The following is an 18,161-nucleotide window of genomic DNA, read 5'->3' as shown; positions in this document are numbered from 1 at the left end:
TGTGAGCAATTCATTCAGGATCAAACCAGATTTATCAACCAATACTTTATTGAACTTGATAGGTTACACATGTGAACAAACACAAACACAATAGGCACTGAAAAACACATATTTACAACCAGCAAACAAGTGCGGGGGCAGTAAGAGCTCGGCGTGTTGGTGAATCTCTGCAAGAGATGGAGGCAAAAACCTGGAGGAGTTCAGCTTCACTGACTGCAAGAGAAGAGGAGTTTGAGTTCGACTAAACAGCAGAAAACAAACATTATAAGCTGAAATGTATTCAGCTCTGAAATTTTGGTAATCTGCTTTTTTTATCACTTGTTCTGAGCTATAAAAGGGTTTTGGGCTGCAACTAAGAACTGCCAATAAAATGTCAGAAAATAGTGCAACATGCCCTGTGTAATTTCCCAGAGTCCAAGGTGACGTCTTTAAATGGGTCTGATTTAAACAGCCCAAATAATCCAAAGCTATTCAGTTTATCATCATGTATGACAAAAAGGCAACGAATTCTCACATTTAAAAAGCAAGAACCAGCAAATGGTTGACTTTTTGGCTTAAAATGTTTTACCCATACGATTATTTGTTGATTAATTAATTGTTATTTACGGCACTATTAACACGTCTGTCTGTCTGTCTGTCTGTCCAGCAGGAGAGATCCCTCTTCAGTCGCTCTTCCTGAGGTTTCTAACATTTTTTTTTTCCACCATTACAGAGTTTTTTTGGTGAGTTTTTCCATAGTCGATGTGAGGGTCTAAGGACAGAGGGATGTCATATACTTTAAGGCCCTCTGAGGCATACTGTGTTTTGTGATAATGGGCTTTACAAATAAAATGTATTAAATTGACACTAAAAATAATTCAGTGGACCAATGCCAAATTGAATGTGTGGTTCCAGGATAAAAAAAATCTTTGAAGTTGCAAACATAATTTTGATGAGTTGTACTGACATAATAATGTCGATAAATCCATCAACTAACTACTGCGTGCAATTTAAACTCAAATTTATGTGTAAATTGATTTAAAACTAAATTTTAAGTTGTAGGAAGGTAATGAAATCGCTTGATAACTGGACTTTTCTCCACCTTCATTCAAATATCTGGACACATTCAGACAGTTCAGACTGTGTTGGGGAGCTGCAGGCCAAACAACTGCAACACAAAGGACATTAAAACTTGTGTTTTACTATCAGTTATTAAGTAAGGGCTACTCAGAAATGCCTTTGATTGTAGATGAGCTTATTCCCTGAACTCAGTGTAGTGCCTTGTTGTCATACCTCAAACAGATGGATGCCAACCGTTGCGTTTATTGTTTTGCTGTTGAGCCACAGTTTGTTTTCAGAGTGGATAGTATTATGGCCTTGTTGATGACCTCAGCAAACACTGTCTCGCTTACCTCTTGACTTCCGTACTCTTAGCGTGTCCGTTAGTGTCTCCGTTGGCTTCGTGAACGCCGTTAGGTTGACCATCATTCTGCTTCACCTTCTTGACCACGCCCTCCTTCACCGGACTCTCCTCAGGCTTCCTCTGAGATACAGACGGGTTCATTTCAATGAGTCTAACTGCTGTGAAACTACAAATCTGTGCAGTTTATTTTCAGATTCCATTAAAACCCAAACATGTGGCTCCCTGACCTTCTTCCTGACGAGGTGGGAGATGTCAGAGACTGGAGCCGTGGACGCGTGTCCGTTGGTAGAGCTGACTCCGTTGGCTGATGTGCCGTTTATCTGGTTAGAGGACAAAACCACAGTCACGCATCAGGAATCAGCAAGAGAGAAAAAATAACACTGATCAAATCATTTCAGTGTAGGCCATACAACAAGTACGTAAACACACACACAGAGGTCCATCACCAGCAGGTTTTCTCAAATCATTGTAGTACTTCATGGTATTTAGAGTCACACCTTTGAGCTGCATGAGGAGTCTCCGTTCTGCGCCGTGGAGCCGGGAAATCCAGAGGAAGTGGAGCCTCCATCCTGACAGGTACATTGAATTAGGTTAGAATCAACTGTATACAGCTCTTCTTGTTGATTTACACATGCGACAAATCTCAAACAGGATGAAAAATGTATTAATAGAATACAAAATCATATGGGGATCATCTATAGAAGAAGGGACAGCAATTAAAAAGAGACAAATGAAAACGAAAAACGACTCATCTCTTCAAATGTAAATTCAATAACATTTCCTTCATTTCCCTTCTTTGGGCTGATGCGTGTTGATGCTAAAAGAGACAGTTCACCCCTAAATCAACACATTTTTCCTCTCACCTGTTGTCTTAATTATTAATCTAGATTGTTTTCGTGAGTTTGAAGAGTGTTGGAGATATCAGCCGCAGAGATGTGCGCTCTCTCTCCAGCATCATGGAACTAGATGGCACTTGGCTTGTGGTGCTTAAAGCATCAAACTTACATTTAAAAAAAAATGTGGCAAGCTTTAAAAAAAAAAAATGTTCTGTGCGATTTAAAAAAAAAAAAAAAAACTGTCCAAAAAAATACTGACGTGCAAATAAATTGCACTGAGGGAAAAAAAAAGCCCTGGTGTGTAAATCTGATGACAGCTCAAGTATTTTACACAAGAAATGATATCTTCAGCTCCCACTGTACAATTCTGTATATTTGACACATGTGAACACTACATCTATCAGTACTGATGTGTAAAATGATTATTATGAAAATATTAATGTACTTCTCACTAGTGAGTGATATGTAGGGACATCACAAACTATGCCTGTTTGTATTTTACCGTTAAACAATCCATCCCTAACTCACCAGTGCAGCCTTTGCCGTTTCCGCAGCAGCGTTCATCATTTTCAGACTTTCTGCGGCGTCCTCCACCTTTTCCTGGATGTCTGGCAGCAGAGCCTTCAGCTCCTCCATCTCCTTCCTCTCAGCTGGCAGAGCCTCCGGACCCTCGGCCTGGTCGATCAGCCCCTGCAGTTTGTCTGCAGGTCGCAGCGGGAATGTTAGCATCATACGAACAAACGCGGTTGACCTGATGCCACTTTGAAAACATGGCTGATAAAGAAATAAACATGTAAAACATAAAAGATGTTTTTTTTTCCTGCTCACCCAGCCTGCTCTTTATGACAGAGATGGAGCTCTTCAGCGCCTCGATGGCCTCGCTGTATTGGAGGTTTAAGCTGTAGGTCACACCAAGCTGGTAGTGAGTCTCAGCCAGCAGGCGGCTGTCTGAGTCCAGGTGCTTCACCTGCAGCTTCAGACACTCCTGGAAGTCCTCCAACGCCTGAGTGTAGTTTCCTAGAGGAGAGAGGCGACGATAGATGACGCGTTTCTCGACAAAGAAATAAACTCCAGTCTTTGAGGCATGTCTGTTTTGTTAAAAAAAAGTTAATGTACAGTCAGAAGAAAACCTGCAACATAAAGCGCCTATAAAATTTCAGAAAATAGTGACAATTCCCATCACACAAGGTGCTGCCTACAAAAACGTTTGTGTTTCCAACGATTATTGAAATTCATATTTAACACACAAAAGCAGCAAATCCTCACGTCATCATGTTGGAAACAGCAAATGTTAGCCATTTTGCTTCAACGCATTACTTTAATGATCAAAACTGTCAATCAACTAATCATTTTATCCTTAGAAAAACAAGTATATCCATCTCATACTGCCCACCCCACCCCCCCTCAGATCTGTACTATTATGGATGCTGGAAGGTGCCAAAATCAAATATAAAATATGACTTACATATATGACTTGACAAATAAATTAATATGCCATTAAATGTACCAACAACATTATAAATTTACCAATATGAAATTATTATTATATTTCTTCTGTATTTACCTTTGTATTAATTCCCATATTTATTACTTTCTCATTTAATTTCCTCTGGTATTTTTTCAATTTGTTTTCATTTTAAAATGTAATTATTAAATCATTATTTTAAATTTAATTTTGAATGTGTTAATTCATTTTATGGCTTTTTTTGTTATAATTTGAGGTTTTAGTTTTATACTTTAACATGAGGCTCAGGTGCTCACTTTATCTTCTAGGATTTCTTTTTGGTGTATTGCACGTTACCCTCGTGAAGCACCGTGACTTGTCTGTGAAAATCGCCATAGAAATAAATTTTACTTCTTGAGTCATTTATTTTTGATTTTGGCAGCTTCTGTCCTCTATATGTAGGGGTCACAAGAACAATAAAATGCAGAACTGAAGATCAGTACCTGATTCTGAGGAAACCTCTCCCAGTTTTAAGTGCGTCTGGGCAGCCATGAGTTGATCCTCTTTGGTCTCTTTCCTGGTTAAAAAAAACAAACAAAAATCATCAGTTAACAGTGACGCTGTGGCTCAGTGACCATCAAATCCAGATCTTCACAATCCGGGCTCAGTGCAGCGCCGGTGTTCATCACCTTCTGTAGATGACTTTAGCTACTTCCAGCATCTCCCAGGCCAGCTGCAGGTTCCCCACCTCCTCTTCATCATCATCACTGTCCTGAAACACACAGGAGTTTTAGGATCCAACACTTAAAATCACACCATCAGCCGAGTCATTCTGATGTGGCCGATTGGTCGAGTACCTTCTCAGCAGCTCCGTCTCCTTGTTCTTCTGCATCACACTCCATTTCTGCATCATCACCGTCCTCCCCCTCCTCCTCTTCCTCACCATCTGAAACACCAACGACATGTGTTCAGGTAAATTGTGCCGACAATCAAAAGTCCATTTGCAATGAAGGTCTGTAGCTCTAGAAGAGAAATTCACCTTCTGCTTCCTCTTCCTTATCTCCCGATTCTTTCTCGGCTTCTTTGTCATTTTCGGTCTTCTCTTCACTTTTATCAGATTTGCCTCCGTTTGCCACGCTGTGCTTTTGCTCCTCTTTCTCTGCAGCTTTCTGTGGCTCATCACCAGGTTTTTCTACGTCACCGTTCTTCTCTTTATCGTCGCTAGGCTTCTCTTTAACCTTCTCTGCGTCTTCACTTTTCTTCTCTGCGTCTTCACTTTTCTTCTCCGCGTCTTCACTTTTCTTCTCCGCGTCTTCACTTTTCTTCTCCGCCATGGCGTCATACACCTGAACCCTCAGCTCATCTCTGGTTTTCTCTGTTAAATTCGGAGAGGACAGTTAGGATGAGCAGTGTAAAAAGCTTCCTTTACTCTATATTTTAAAAGATAAAATCATCCAAACCAAAACAAATCAGGCCCTTAGTCCTCCAACCTTTAAGCTATGGATCCAGGATCATATTCACCATCTGACTCAAGTGTTTGTTTGTTTTTTTAAATGTTATGTTATTCTCTCACCATCAATGTTTTCTGTGCTGTCAACATTGGAGTCTTTGGGTTTTTCTTCATCCTCCTCCTCCTCTGGTACTCCCTCCAGAGCGTTACCCAGGACTGAGTTCTCCATCCTACAACAACAGTGTCTGTCAGCTCTGCATTTTCACAAGTTTGACCAAAATGACCAACACAGCCTAGCACAATCCTAAACTGGGCCACAGTGATACCAAAGCTCCAAAATCTTTTTTTTTAATCCTGTAAAGCGCACTATTTCAATACATTGTGTCAGAGACTGTGTCATATTAGGAATACCATGTGACTGATGTAAGCTTCAAACGTCAGAGTGTGTTTACATGCACATCATTTTCCATTTTTCCCTCATTCTAAAAAGGATATTATTTCTATTAAGGTGTGTCCATGGATAATAAAAATGAATATTCAGATAATATTGTTGTTTACATGCAGCCATGAAAATGGGATTTTCCTTCATTTTTCCAGCAGTGGCGGACCTGTTGTGCCATACACAAACAATCTTCTTGCAAAGGTTGGTGTTACGATATCCTTAAACCTGTTGAGATCCAAGTCTGTGTTATCCCTTTTGACCAGAATTTTTTTTACATATATTGTCATAATGTGAAATGATAATGGAATATTATTGTGTATGTTAATGTAGCCACTGGTGCTTCAGAGAGCGCATCACTTTGTTACTATGCTAATGAGAAAAAGTGAGAAATATGGTGACCTACATTAGAAAGACAACCGTAAGTATGAGGACATTCCTACCTGATACCAAGTAATGAGGTAATAAATTAATATGCTAATTTAATGAATGTCATTCTCCATTCCCTTCATACTACGATTCATATGAAATGTTACAGAAATACACAAGTTAAAACATGTGAGCCCACAGTGACACAGAGTCTAAACTTCACCAATAAAGTACATTCAAGATTTGTGTCAACAAAATACTTCAAATGCTTGCTGTTTGGATAATGCATTCAATATTTGATGTAACATGTTACACAATACAATCTACATTTGATGCAGCACAGCGTGTTTAACTTTTACTGCAAACATGAGACTGAAATGATTGAAATCAGAGATGCGTTGTGGTGCTTCAGCTTGCTGTGTGTTTTGCAGACCACCAGATGTCACTGCCCCAAAATTCATTTGCCCATCTCTACTATTCCTTTAGCAATTTAATAACTCCAGACAGACGGGTGGTGGTGGGTAAAAATCAGATCAGATGAATGTATGTTTTGAGTTTACCGTGCTAAATCCAGCAGCGCTTTGCCGCACCAGTAGAAAGCCTCTCCACACTCGTCTGCGGTGTCTCCATACTTTTTAGCTCTGAAATAAAAGAAAAATTAAATGGTAACGTCAGATTATAAGCAGTATGAAAGCACACCCGCAAACTACTCCTCTGTGGTCACTGCATGTGATGACTTTATGCTTTTATTTGTTATACGTGACAATTAGCTAAATAGTTTTGAATCTTTGGCCTGATTAAACACCATGTGAAGATTTCATCTTGGGCTGTGGGAAATTACACAGAGCAGGTTTCACTATTTTCAAGTAGTTTGTTGAAAAAAAAACAATCAAGTAAATAATGGTCAGATAAACTGATTGAAAATTATCTTTAGCTGCAGCCCTACTGCACATATGGAGGAAAATCAAACATCTTTTTGCTTAATACAGTATTTTTGGACTTAATCCTCTTAATATATATAAAGCTCTGATAAATTCTATGAGCATAATCAAAGAAGTGAAAGAGAAAAAAATTAGTATATATATAGTTTCCTTTAATGGACTAATTAATTTTAGTGTTATTTTTTTCACTCACAATAATCGTTTTTAGATTCCCTCATGTAGCCCTGAATTAAGTTTGTCTCCAGAGCTAAATGTTTGTAAACTCTTTGAAACCTGAGCAAACTGGCTTTATTTCTCTCAAAAACACCGGAAGAAGGCAATGAGCAACGAAAAAGAAATGACCCAAAAAAAAAGCAATAATAATAAGTAATTACTAAAAAGTATTATAAAATTACCTGAAAATAGATTTTAAAAATAGTATTTATTTTTTGAAAAAAATGAAGAAAAATAAAATAAGTGAAGAAAAAAAGTTCAAAAAGCAACAAGGAAAAGACCCAGAAAAGGTGCTTAATAAATATGAATAATTTTGTAACCATTGTAAATACGTCAGTCTGATCATCTTTTTCACCCCTAGACATTTTCCCCTGCCTTCAAATAATATTTTTGCTAAATCTACTTATTTCTTGCAATTTGTGGAACATCTTTTATTGCCTTTTTTTTCACATGACCATGAACACAAGAAAAGTGGTGTCGCACCAGGTTTTAAATGGTTAAAAGCGCGTTAGCTGTTGCCGTCTGATTTATTAACTTGACAGCATTTTGTGTTAAGCATTTTCTGTCGTGTGGTATTTGACTCACAGCATGCCGCAGGCCTCCTGCAGGGCGCTCACCGCCTCCACCGCCTTCCCCATCACCAGGTGCCTCTTGCCCGTGCCGATTAGCTTGTTGGCCTCCTCCATGTTCGCTAAACTGCACATAAAGAAAATTAATTATCAGCTCCACTTCATTAAGTTAAAAGCCAAACCCATGGACAGGTCAAATATTGTTAAATGTTAACTTCCTTTGTGGAAATAAAAGAGTCTAAGATTGACAACTCGCTTACCTGGACCGAGAAATGCCAAGTGAAAGGTTAAAATGTGTGCCTGCTGGAGTCCCTGCTGCTGCTGTTCAGACCGACTGCTCCGTTGTTTCAATTTGGCGCGAAATATCCCTGCCCTTTCCGGTTGATTTCCGGATTCATAAACCAGCGCGGGAGAATTCTTAAAGGCACGGAGCACACTACTACTACTACTACTACTACTACTACTACTACTACTACGACGACTACTACTACTACTGCTGCTGCTGCTACTACTACTACTACTACTGCTACTACTACTACCGGATAACTGCAAGTGCAGCTACTGCTACTACAACTTCTACTACAAGTAAGATAAGCAGTATTCAGATCTTTTACTTACGAAAAAGTAGCACTACTACACCGTAAAAAAACAAAACAAACTCCGTTATAGGTTAAAGTCAGACAACATCGTACTCAAGTAAAGGCACAAAAGTATTAGCATTAAAATATACATAAAGTATTAGTAGTTCATGTAGTCATTATGCAGAATGGACCATGCTATAGGATACTGCTGTGTAGTTAACCTATAATATAAAATCCAAATTTATTAGTTTGTTTATTTTTTCTATTTATGATATAAATCTACAAAATAAATAGTAATTGAAATTATCAAATAAATGTAGTGGAGTAAGAAGTAGCCTACAATATGTAAGTAGGGTGTATGCACCTAAAAACTGTTTTAACTGTATACTGTAACTGTTTACTTGACTAAATAGGGTGTTCAATATTAAATAAAGATGAAATTATGGTATAATAATTTAAATTAATAAAGACATAAATACACTATAAAGCAACAAAAAAGTGAAATAATAAATAAATGTTCGATAGCCCAGCCCATTATAATTAAAAATTCTGATTCTTTTCATGATAACAGAGTTTATTGCAGATTATTTCTACTTCACTCCAGCTGTTTGTTTGTTTTTTGTTTGTTTGTTTGTTTGTTTTGTCTCAATGTCTTTTTTTCAGAAGAAGAGAAGAAGGCATAGCCATATAAATGATAATTGCTATGGACCTGAAATAATCCCTGTTATTGTGAAAAAAGTGAGAATGGAATAACTTTTCATACCTATGCTAAGGTGTAGATGATGCATGACAACCACCTCTCCACCCGGCTGAGTCTTGGCAAAGTGCTGGAGTCATCAATAGTTAGTGTTTCACTTCCTATGTGCTAAAGTTGTAAAAATGTATAGTCTTGGTTACATTTCATAATCTCTGATTTATTCTTCAATTTATTTGATACTGAGCATTTGGGGTATCCACCTGAATATAGCAACTTTATCAAAGTATAAAATAGCTGATAAAAAGAAGTGGTGGCACTGTATATTTGTGTGTTTTCTGTGCACCCACAGATGAGTGTTGCTGTCATGTCCTGCTGTGAGGGACAGGGATTACCCAGGTTCCCTCTGTGCTTCTCCTGCTGCTTTCACTGGGTCGCTGCCTCATCGAGACAAGTCTGGACCTGGCATCCAATCAACCACACACTGAGACAATCCCACTCAACCCGTCTCACACTGTCTTCATAAAAGACAATGGCTATAATTTCCCAGTAAAATCAACCAACACAACACACTGCAGCTCGTTAAACTCGCATTTCTTGGACAATCAGTTTAAGTGGGAATACTCTCGGGGGATTTTTTTTAAGTAAATGCCAATTTTGCAGAAGATTGAAGGCTTTGTAAATTCTTTTTCATAGTTTGCCATAGTGTACGATCACCCTGCCTTGTAACACAATCACTTTTCATTAACTGGAAAGACATATACATATTTGTATCTTCAGTAGTTTGACATTTTGAGTCATTCATTTTTTGCTTTTTTGCAGAGAGTTAATTAACAAGATTGATACCACTCTTTGTTTGTCCCTTAAAGTGACCTCTCACCCCAAAATCAAAAACGCATATTTTTATTCTTATCTGTAGTGCTGTTACTTAATCTCGATTTTTTTTGGTGTGAGTTTATTGCCAAACGTTAACCCATAGCCATTATGCAGAAAAAAATGTCACATAGACCAATACAATGGCATTTTGTTGAGTGCTGCTCAAATGAGACTCTTTGAACAGATATAAGTTTTGCAATCAAAGAAAGAAATCAAACAAATCAATCCAATTTGATCAGGTTCCAAAGGGTTAATTTCATGTCATGGCAACGGGACAACATAAGTACATATCACTGTAAAAACATTTTGAATTGGCCCGAATTTTCTTTTCTTGTTAAAATTTGCAAAACACTGAAATAGCTGATATGCTGAAAGCTTCACAGAGCAGTGATGCACTACTTGCAGCACAGCACCATTAATCCATCCTCCATATGTGGGGTCTTAATACATATTGTTCGCCCTCACATTAATGCAGTTGAAGTATTACTCAAAGAGAACATGGAACTGCGTCAATTTACCAACATTACATCAAAAGCACCATTACTTTGCAGCACTTTTTCATCCATTTAAAAGAACTGTTCTGATCATTTGCTGAAAGTGAGCAGGATGATGGACACACGAGTACCCTTTAAACATCCTGTTGCTTTAGAACCAGCAGCGCAGCAGATGCACTAATTACGAGCACATTGTGAAACAGGAGATGAACACAGGGCAGCATTTGATTACTCGCCCACTGCGGTGCCTCTAACAGGAGGTTATTGTGTGTCCCCCTCTTATCTGGCCCTTGATGCGGTGCCCATGGCAACCGCATGCAAAGACATTGGTTGGTGACAGCAAAAAAAAAAGGAGGCATGGTGGAGAGGCTGTGTGAGCAGATAACAGCCTCTGTCTGTCTGGGTTATATAGACTCAGATGAACTAATATTCTCTGGTAAACAAGCAGGTTTTACTTATCTACAAGTGATGGCTTGAAAACATACAGGATATATTGAGCTTCATTTCCTGAAATTATTTGTCAGCATGTATTCATGGACAGAATGTGAGACTATGGGCCCCTGGGCACAGATATGCAAGTGGCCCCATTACTTCTCCTATATAGGCGCAAGACACAGACTATGTGCTGGTTTTGCATCTCTTTGTTGTCACTTTATGTCTCCTTGTGGGTGTTTTGAATCTTCTCGTAGATGTTTAGGTCCATTTAAGGTCATTTTGAGGTTGTATTCAAAGTTGTATTGAGATAATTTTGTCTTTGGTGCTTATTTGTGTAATTTTGTGTCGCTTTGTAGTCAGTGTGTTTCTCCTTGTGGTTGTTTTGCAGGCCACTCAATCTGTGCACATTAATCTGAGTGGCTTTCCGCAGGTGAAGGCCAGGAGGGGGCCTGTCTATGGTCACCAGGGTCCATTTGCCAAGCAGCCCATTCGGTGATTCGTCCATGCATGCATAGTTAGGAATTTTGGCATTAGAGTTACAATCAGCTAGTTTGACATAAAACTCCACGACAAAAAAACCCAGCAAAACAATACAATGTGACATACAGCATATGGCTCTATGAAACCAGCTTCAGTTCCCTCTCATTGTGTTTTCACTTCTTGGAGTGTAGTTATTTTCACACATCAGGCTTGTTGTACAGGATAGTATGCTTGGGTTTTGGTTAAACATCGAAAATATGTCTGGATTTTAGCAAATATTCCGTCCAACGAAAGAATTAGTACAGATAGTAAAGTAAAATAAGGGTTGTGTCACCCTCCTATGTTTTAAAAACAGCCCCCTGGAGTCATTAAAGAGGAGTGGTCCAGCCTTTATAACATAACTAACCACCCAGGATACTACCTCCCAGCCATTATGGTATGTCAACAGGAGTTATGTAATATTTGTAAAACTAGCATTTTATGATTGATTAGATTTTATGAATCACTTACAGACAGACACACCAAACAAAACAAAAAGTATTTTTTTGGTACTCAAAATATTCTTAAACATGCACAGTCTAAAGTTTAAATCTATAACAGACTCTCTTTACAGTGAAATGCCAATTTAAATTCCTTTTTCATGATAGAAACTGCTTCCAGTGCTGCATAGACAAAGGCTGCTGCTACTCAACCTCGTCATTAAGTAAATATAGCAGTGGTGAGGAGGAAATGAGAATAAAAAAATTCCTTTTGCAGCCTGCAGGAGAAGTACAAAATGTTGCAACAGTGCACCGCCCCGTGCAGTACGCCGCACTGAAAATAGCTTGGTAGTAAGTGACAAGGAAACATGCAGGAAGAAACTGGCTAGCACATGCAATAGTTTTTCTGAGTTTATAATAAAATAAAGAATATATTAAATGTCCAGTGATCTCTGTATATAATTAATGGAAATTAAGTGTGCTGAATTTGTCCTGGCTAAAAAACAAAAAAACAAAAAAACAAAAAAAAAAAACAAAACAAAGTGTGTACTGGTGCTCTTTTTTGACCTGATTTGGGAACTGCTGTTTGAATATTTTTGCATGGAAAATGAGTTTGTCCTGAAATGCACCCAATAATGACAGTTCCCTATTACAATGCAAACAAACACTTTAATGTGGGCATGTTTGTCTTCTTCTGAGGATCTCCAGTTGGCTACATGCACACACACACACACACACACACACACACACACACACACACACACACACACACACACACACACACACACACACACACACACACACACTGACGTCTTCAGTCTGTTTGAAACATAGCCGTTAATCCAGGCAAAAAAGACTAAATAAGAATTGGTGGTTGTGGGGGTGGGGTAGTGACTAAATATCTGATTGGGAAAGTTAATCAGTAAATGGTTGATAAGGCCTTAAGATGCTGCAACAGAGTCAAGGTTGTAGCTGCAGTGTGAATGTGGTGTTTTATGTCTGTTCATGATGACTATGTATTTGGCTCTGTCCTAAAAGAGGTTGAGTCATGTGATAAAACCTCCGTGACCCCTGCGGGTCTGGATGAGGGAACTTCAAACCATTAAACCTGCTCTTTTTGTTTCAGATTAATGTGTTATACACAACTGGCTGTAGAGCTACTCTACTGATTTAAGGTTGACCTGTACTAGTGATGATAATTGAAATAAGAGTGAAAAATATTTCCTTGAGGCTTCTTGTGATTTCACAAGAGCAGTAACCTTCCCCAGAAAAATCATGAGGAAAACTGCAAAGTCATGCTGTGTAGTGGGAGACTAGAGGGTTTGACTGGAAATGGGCTGTAATCACGTTCTGAAACGTCTTATCGCGAGAAGTGAGCCCTGGTATAAATTCCTCACTCGAGTCTGTCGCATCCAGCTCGTGCACTCTCGTCTCCCGTGCTAGTGTGGTGTGATCAAAGCCGAGGTATGTGTTATACAATACATTTAATTATGTCCTTTTAAATAATGTTTTGCTCTCCAATGTGTTTTTTTCTCTGTCTATGTGCAAAAATTACGAGTTTTTTTTGTTATGTAGCTTTGGCTGAATTCACATTCAACAAGTGTTTTTTCACAAAATGCTAATCTAATTCAGTCTAATAAAACGACACGGTTTTTTCAAAGTAAGTCAGATATCAGAAAAGCAAGGGAAAGGTTAATTTATATTATTTGATGGTTCGTTTTTGCTAACTGAAAAGTTTCCATTTGACAAGACAGTCATTCAGTTAACTCAAGTCTCCAGAGAAAATCTCGACATTTTTGGTGCTTAAGTAGATGCTAAATTATCTCAAGTGAAGTGCGTTTCCATAATGCACTTGGGTGGAATATTTTTAATCTTGTCCGTTACACTCAAAGGGCAAATATCTAAAAATACAACAGGAATATCAAGAAAATAAATAAACAAATGATATCGTTGAGAAATGGTCGTTGATGTCAGTACTATACATTAAATGCGGAAACTCCTGTGGATTTAAACAGAGGAGAAGTGGAAATGTTTCGTAGGTTTCGGTTTTTGTTCAAGCACCGAGTTAAAGTGTTTAAATAACAGTGGTCTGAGCTGAAGTTTGGGTGCAGAATGAGCCTTAATTAAACATTTACTGTATTATCAGATCTTCGGTTTTGAGTTTATTTAAATAAAAAAATTTCCTTCTCTGTTTTCCTAATAATTACTATGTTACAGTGTATTATACGCAGTATTACAGATTTTGCCACTTATTTGCATATAAGTATGGTTTCAAAAAACCTTTATTTATTTTCATAATTAGTCGATTATTTTTTTCTTTATTATGCTAGAAAATAGTTAGAATTTCCATCAAAATTTCCCTAAGTCCAAGGTGATGTCAACAGATATTTTGTCTAATCAAGAGTTTCAATTTACTATCATATAAGACAAAAAAGCAAATTTTACAGTGTTCACTAGCACTAAATTGGATGATTAAATTCAACACTGACATTCTCAACTATTTGATCATAGATTGATTTTTTCGTTGTTGTTGTTGCAAAAGTTGAAAACATTTTTTGGCACCAGCATTTCAAATATGAGGATTTGCTGCTCTTCTTTATGTTATATGATAGCTAGCACAATATGTTTGGATTATTGACTGATGGTCAGATAAAACCAATAACATCAGTATGTCACCATGGGCTCTTGAAATGTCTAATGTGCATTTTGTAATATAAAAACTGTTTAATTCTTCTGTGATCGTGTTAGACTGAAGATGGCTGCAGGCAAGGCACAAATTGGAAAGCTGGCCCCAGACTTCACAGCCAAGGCGGTGATGCCCGATGGACAGTTCCACGACCTGAAGCTGTCAGACTACAGAGGTAAACCATCCTCTGTTGAGTGGAGGACATGCTTTGATAACGCTCTCCTCTGGAGTGTGATTCACCGCTCCCACAATATATTGAATAGACATTAATTTACACTACTGAAGACTTGAATAAATCAGCCTGTAATTAAGCGCATTGTCGCATGACACATGCAGTAGCCTCATTTGTTTTCATTTTCTTTGATGCAGGGAAATATGTTGTCTTTTTCTTCTATCCATTGGACTTCACCTTTGTGTGTCCAACCGAGATCATTGCTTTCAGTGATGCTGCTGAGGACTTCAGGAAGATCGGCTGTGAGGTCATCGGCGCCTCTGTTGACTCCCACTTTTCTCACTTTGCATGGTAGTTACAAGCTTTGTATTTTACACAGAAATTGTGTGGACTGCAAACTCCTCAATTTACTTTGTGGCTTATGTGCTCAAAGGACCAACACACCACGAAAGCAGGGCGGTCTTGGTGCTATGAAGATCCCCCTGGTGTCTGACACACGGCGCACCATCTCCACAGATTATGGTGTCCTGAAGGAGGATGAAGGCATTGCCTACAGGTGGGTTTAACAATGTTAAGGTAGGCTGTTTCAGTATTCTTCAAATAAAAATTTGCTTCCCGAGTGAGATGGTACACTTTTCTTAACATATCATATAATGCACCACCTTAAAGATGTTTCAGGCAAGAAGAAAACTGACTTTACTGTTGGAATTTAAGTGCTCTTTTCTGAGATTAACAAACTTCCCCTTCTCTGTTTTTTTAGAGGTCTGTTCATCATTGATGACAAGGGCGTCCTGAGACAGATCACCATCAACGACCTCCCAGTTGGACGCTCTGTTGAGGAGACCATGCGTTTGGTCCAAGCCTTTCAGTTCACTGACAAGCACGGAGAAGGTGAGTTAACTTACTGCGAATATTTCTAATCTTAAAGGTATACTGTGCAGTAGGGATGTCAGACTCTGTTAATTTTGCTTTGGTAAGCCCGACACCCATTAACTGATAATTAACTGATTAACATTTAACAAAACAAGTGCAAAATGACATGAAATACAAGAGGTATCTACTTTTAGCCTGCCACTCCAATGACTCAATGAGCTTTAGCAAAGCGCTATCCATTTAGAGGTGGTGAATTTTAATGTTTTGTGATGTAAATATCTTGCCTTTTGCTTTATTTTCTGTTGGCTATGCTGAAAGACTGCTGGCTAGCTGTGTTTACATGTAGGAACATAGTACCCACTGCCCACCCTCCTGTCTCCATTAGCTAGTTAGCCTCGGCGCTACACACTACCCAGGGTTGGGTGGGTGCTAGCCAGCGGTGGCGCTCATTTAGCGATTGTCAGTTGGATAGGCTTGCTGTGGAACATGGTAGCCTTTTGTCTACACCCAGGTCACCTCGGCGGGCAAGCGGCTTCATTTTGAGCCGCATTACATTGTTCACCATGTTAGCACTGCTAGCCGTGCTGACATTGCTAACAGTGCTAACAGAGCTAACATTAATAACATGATAAACAATTCTAAAAGCGCTCATCATTACAGTGGTAACAGATGGTGTGCAGTGCGGTAAACTGAAGACCAGCCAATAAAATTAACCTATAGACCAACAAGCATAACCGATCAAAAATATTTTCAGCGGTTAACTGTTGACATTCCTACTTTGCAAGAGTTTGTCAGTTACTGTTGCTTTCACTTTCAAAATTGAAAGTAAAAGCAAATCCCAGAATCACTCTCGTGCTGTTTCCTTTGTTTACTGTAGTTGAGATTATTTAGCTTCCTCTTGGGTGTGTGCAGTTTACAGTCTGGTCCGTGGTCGCTACCTATTTAAAAGGTCCTGACCTCACCTACAAACAAAGAATGTCCTCAACGTAGAAAATAAGATAAAAATAAGAAAATACCAGCAGAAGGCAGCATCTTTGCAGATAAATACACTGCCATGTCTTATGTGTGTATGCATTGTTTTTTAGGAAAACCCTGCAAAATGCATCTTTAATTTAAGTTATGTATTTGACTTTTTCCTGTAGCGTATGGCTTTAGTGAATATAATTATTCAGTTTCTACAAGATTTCAAGATTACTTGAAATTTGATTTTCTGTGATATAATTGCTCTCACCTCTCTCTCCACGACCCACATTTGCTGATATTAGCAACTGACTTGTTCTTTTAACCATATTACATTATTTGAATCCAAAGTTGCCCGTTTGGATAGAATTTGCAACATGTCAGATGGGGAAGACCTTAAAGGTGATATGCAACATAACGTTTGATGCATTTCCCTGCTGTTAACCCAAAGACTACTATATGTTACGTTACGTTACGTTACGTTACGTTACGTTACGGTACGGTACGGTACGGTACGTTACGTTACGGTACGTTACGGTATGTTAGGTTACGGTACACTTTATTGTCCCTGCAGGGGAAATTTGTCTCGGACTCAGTGCTGCATAATGTCTCCACACTTACAACAAAAACAATTTTCACACCATGACATTAAAAACACAGCCAATATGATTCACTGTTTATGTGAATCATATTGGCACAAGTCTTAACTGTCTCGTCTATTGGGCCAGAACTCATTACAGGCTTATCTTTTCAGTCTGCCCAGCCGGCTGGAAACCAGGAAGTGACACCATCAAACCTGATGTCCAGAAGAGCAAAGACTTCTTCTCCAAGCAGTAATAAGCCCCGAGTCTGCAGCCTGCTGTAGGAGATTTCATTTAGAGATTACATTTACAGAGAACAATATTTAAGTGAGCCGCTGTGCCTGTGGAGGAGTGGTGTTTAGGAGACGGTTTTTGTAGTCAACATGTGTGTGTTATGTTGTCTGTAGAGTGAGTAGTGCACTTATGACCAAAGTATATACTTATATAATTATATTGTGGTAATGTATGCTATTTTCACTGTTGGACTGAGCTAAATGTCTGTTTGTTTTTACACATCATTCATGAGCATTGTTAGATTCAAAGGTCCATAGAAAGATTTTTACTGTAATGAAGCCACAAGCACCTCCCTTAATTATGTTCTATTACGTTTGACTTTTTTTACTGTAAGAAAAACTGATATGTAATCTGAATAAAGAATATAGTTTATAACATGTTTACTTCAAACATAAAGGGGAAGTCTGATCATTATACAGAAAATATTATTTAGTAGCAGTCATAATAGTCATATACATGTTGGATTTTTTTTTTTGTGTGCGTGTTCACGTGCAATATCTTAAGCACTTTCACAATGACACAGCAGTATATTGAGATGCTATAATTTCCTTATCACATCTGTGACCCCAGTGGACTTTTACAAGACATAGTCAAACATAAAAAGAAAGGTGGAAGATAGACACCAATCTAGCATACCTAAAATAAGAGGAAAGCTGAATTATGTCTATGTATAAAGCCATTAAGGAATGTGTGAAGTTAAAAGAAACGTGCTTCCTAACATATTATATTTAAGTTTACTAAATGTGCCTGCACACTGCCACAAAGAGCTGTTTTTTAACTTAATTTTTCTGATTAGCCCTCCTTTCATTAGGTGTCAGCTGAACAGTTTTAATTTACCTGTTACTTTTATTACCTTGACTTTATGTGACCTCTGCTCAGATACACCCAAAATT

General features: G+C 38.3%; 2 protein-coding genes across 3 annotated transcripts; one reads left to right on the top strand and one right to left on the bottom strand.

Moving 5' to 3' along the window:
* Window positions 1-30: 30 nt before the first annotated feature.
* Window positions 31-8,056, bottom strand: LOC121951071 (nuclear autoantigenic sperm protein-like). 2 transcript variants are annotated; one of them, XM_088085183.1, is made up of 15 exons: window positions 7,924-8,056; window positions 7,680-7,790; window positions 6,501-6,581; window positions 5,256-5,362; window positions 5,014-5,057; window positions 4,722-4,971; window positions 4,540-4,628; window positions 4,372-4,454; window positions 4,186-4,259; window positions 3,067-3,255; window positions 2,767-2,939; window positions 1,900-1,971; window positions 1,630-1,722; window positions 1,392-1,522; window positions 31-213 (listed from the first exon to the last, which is right to left on the bottom strand). In XM_088085183.1, exons 2-15 carry the CDS (start codon window positions 7,778-7,780, stop codon window positions 207-209), a joined length of 1,494 nt encoding a protein of 497 aa, XP_087941309.1. In that variant the 5' UTR covers window positions 7,781-7,790; window positions 7,924-8,056; the 3' UTR covers window positions 31-206. The 2 variants fall into 2 exon arrangements, with proteins under 2 accessions (XP_087941309.1, XP_042353199.2); XM_042497265.2 differs by having other exon boundaries at window positions 4,722-5,057; window positions 7,924-8,054.
* Window positions 8,057-13,066: 5,010 nt separating this feature from the next.
* On the top strand, window positions 13,067-17,664 carry prdx1 (peroxiredoxin 1). The gene is made up of 6 exons (XM_042497990.2): window positions 13,067-13,166; window positions 14,451-14,563; window positions 14,758-14,911; window positions 14,994-15,116; window positions 15,321-15,451; window positions 17,148-17,664. Exons 2-6 carry the CDS (start codon window positions 14,458-14,460, stop codon window positions 17,228-17,230), a joined length of 597 nt encoding a protein of 198 aa, XP_042353924.2. The 5' UTR covers window positions 13,067-13,166; window positions 14,451-14,457; the 3' UTR covers window positions 17,231-17,664.
* Window positions 17,665-18,161: the final 497 nt, after the last annotated feature.

The sequence above is a fragment of the Plectropomus leopardus genome, chromosome 12 (genome assembly GCF_026936395.1).
Source record: "Plectropomus leopardus strain MGB_pleo_1.0 chromosome 12, ASM2693639v1, whole genome shotgun sequence".
NCBI classification, from domain to species: domain Eukaryota; kingdom Metazoa; phylum Chordata; class Actinopteri; order Perciformes; family Serranidae; genus Plectropomus; species Plectropomus leopardus.
The sequence above is the reverse complement of the archived record's forward strand: the minus strand, read 5'-3'. Positions and strand labels throughout refer to the sequence as shown.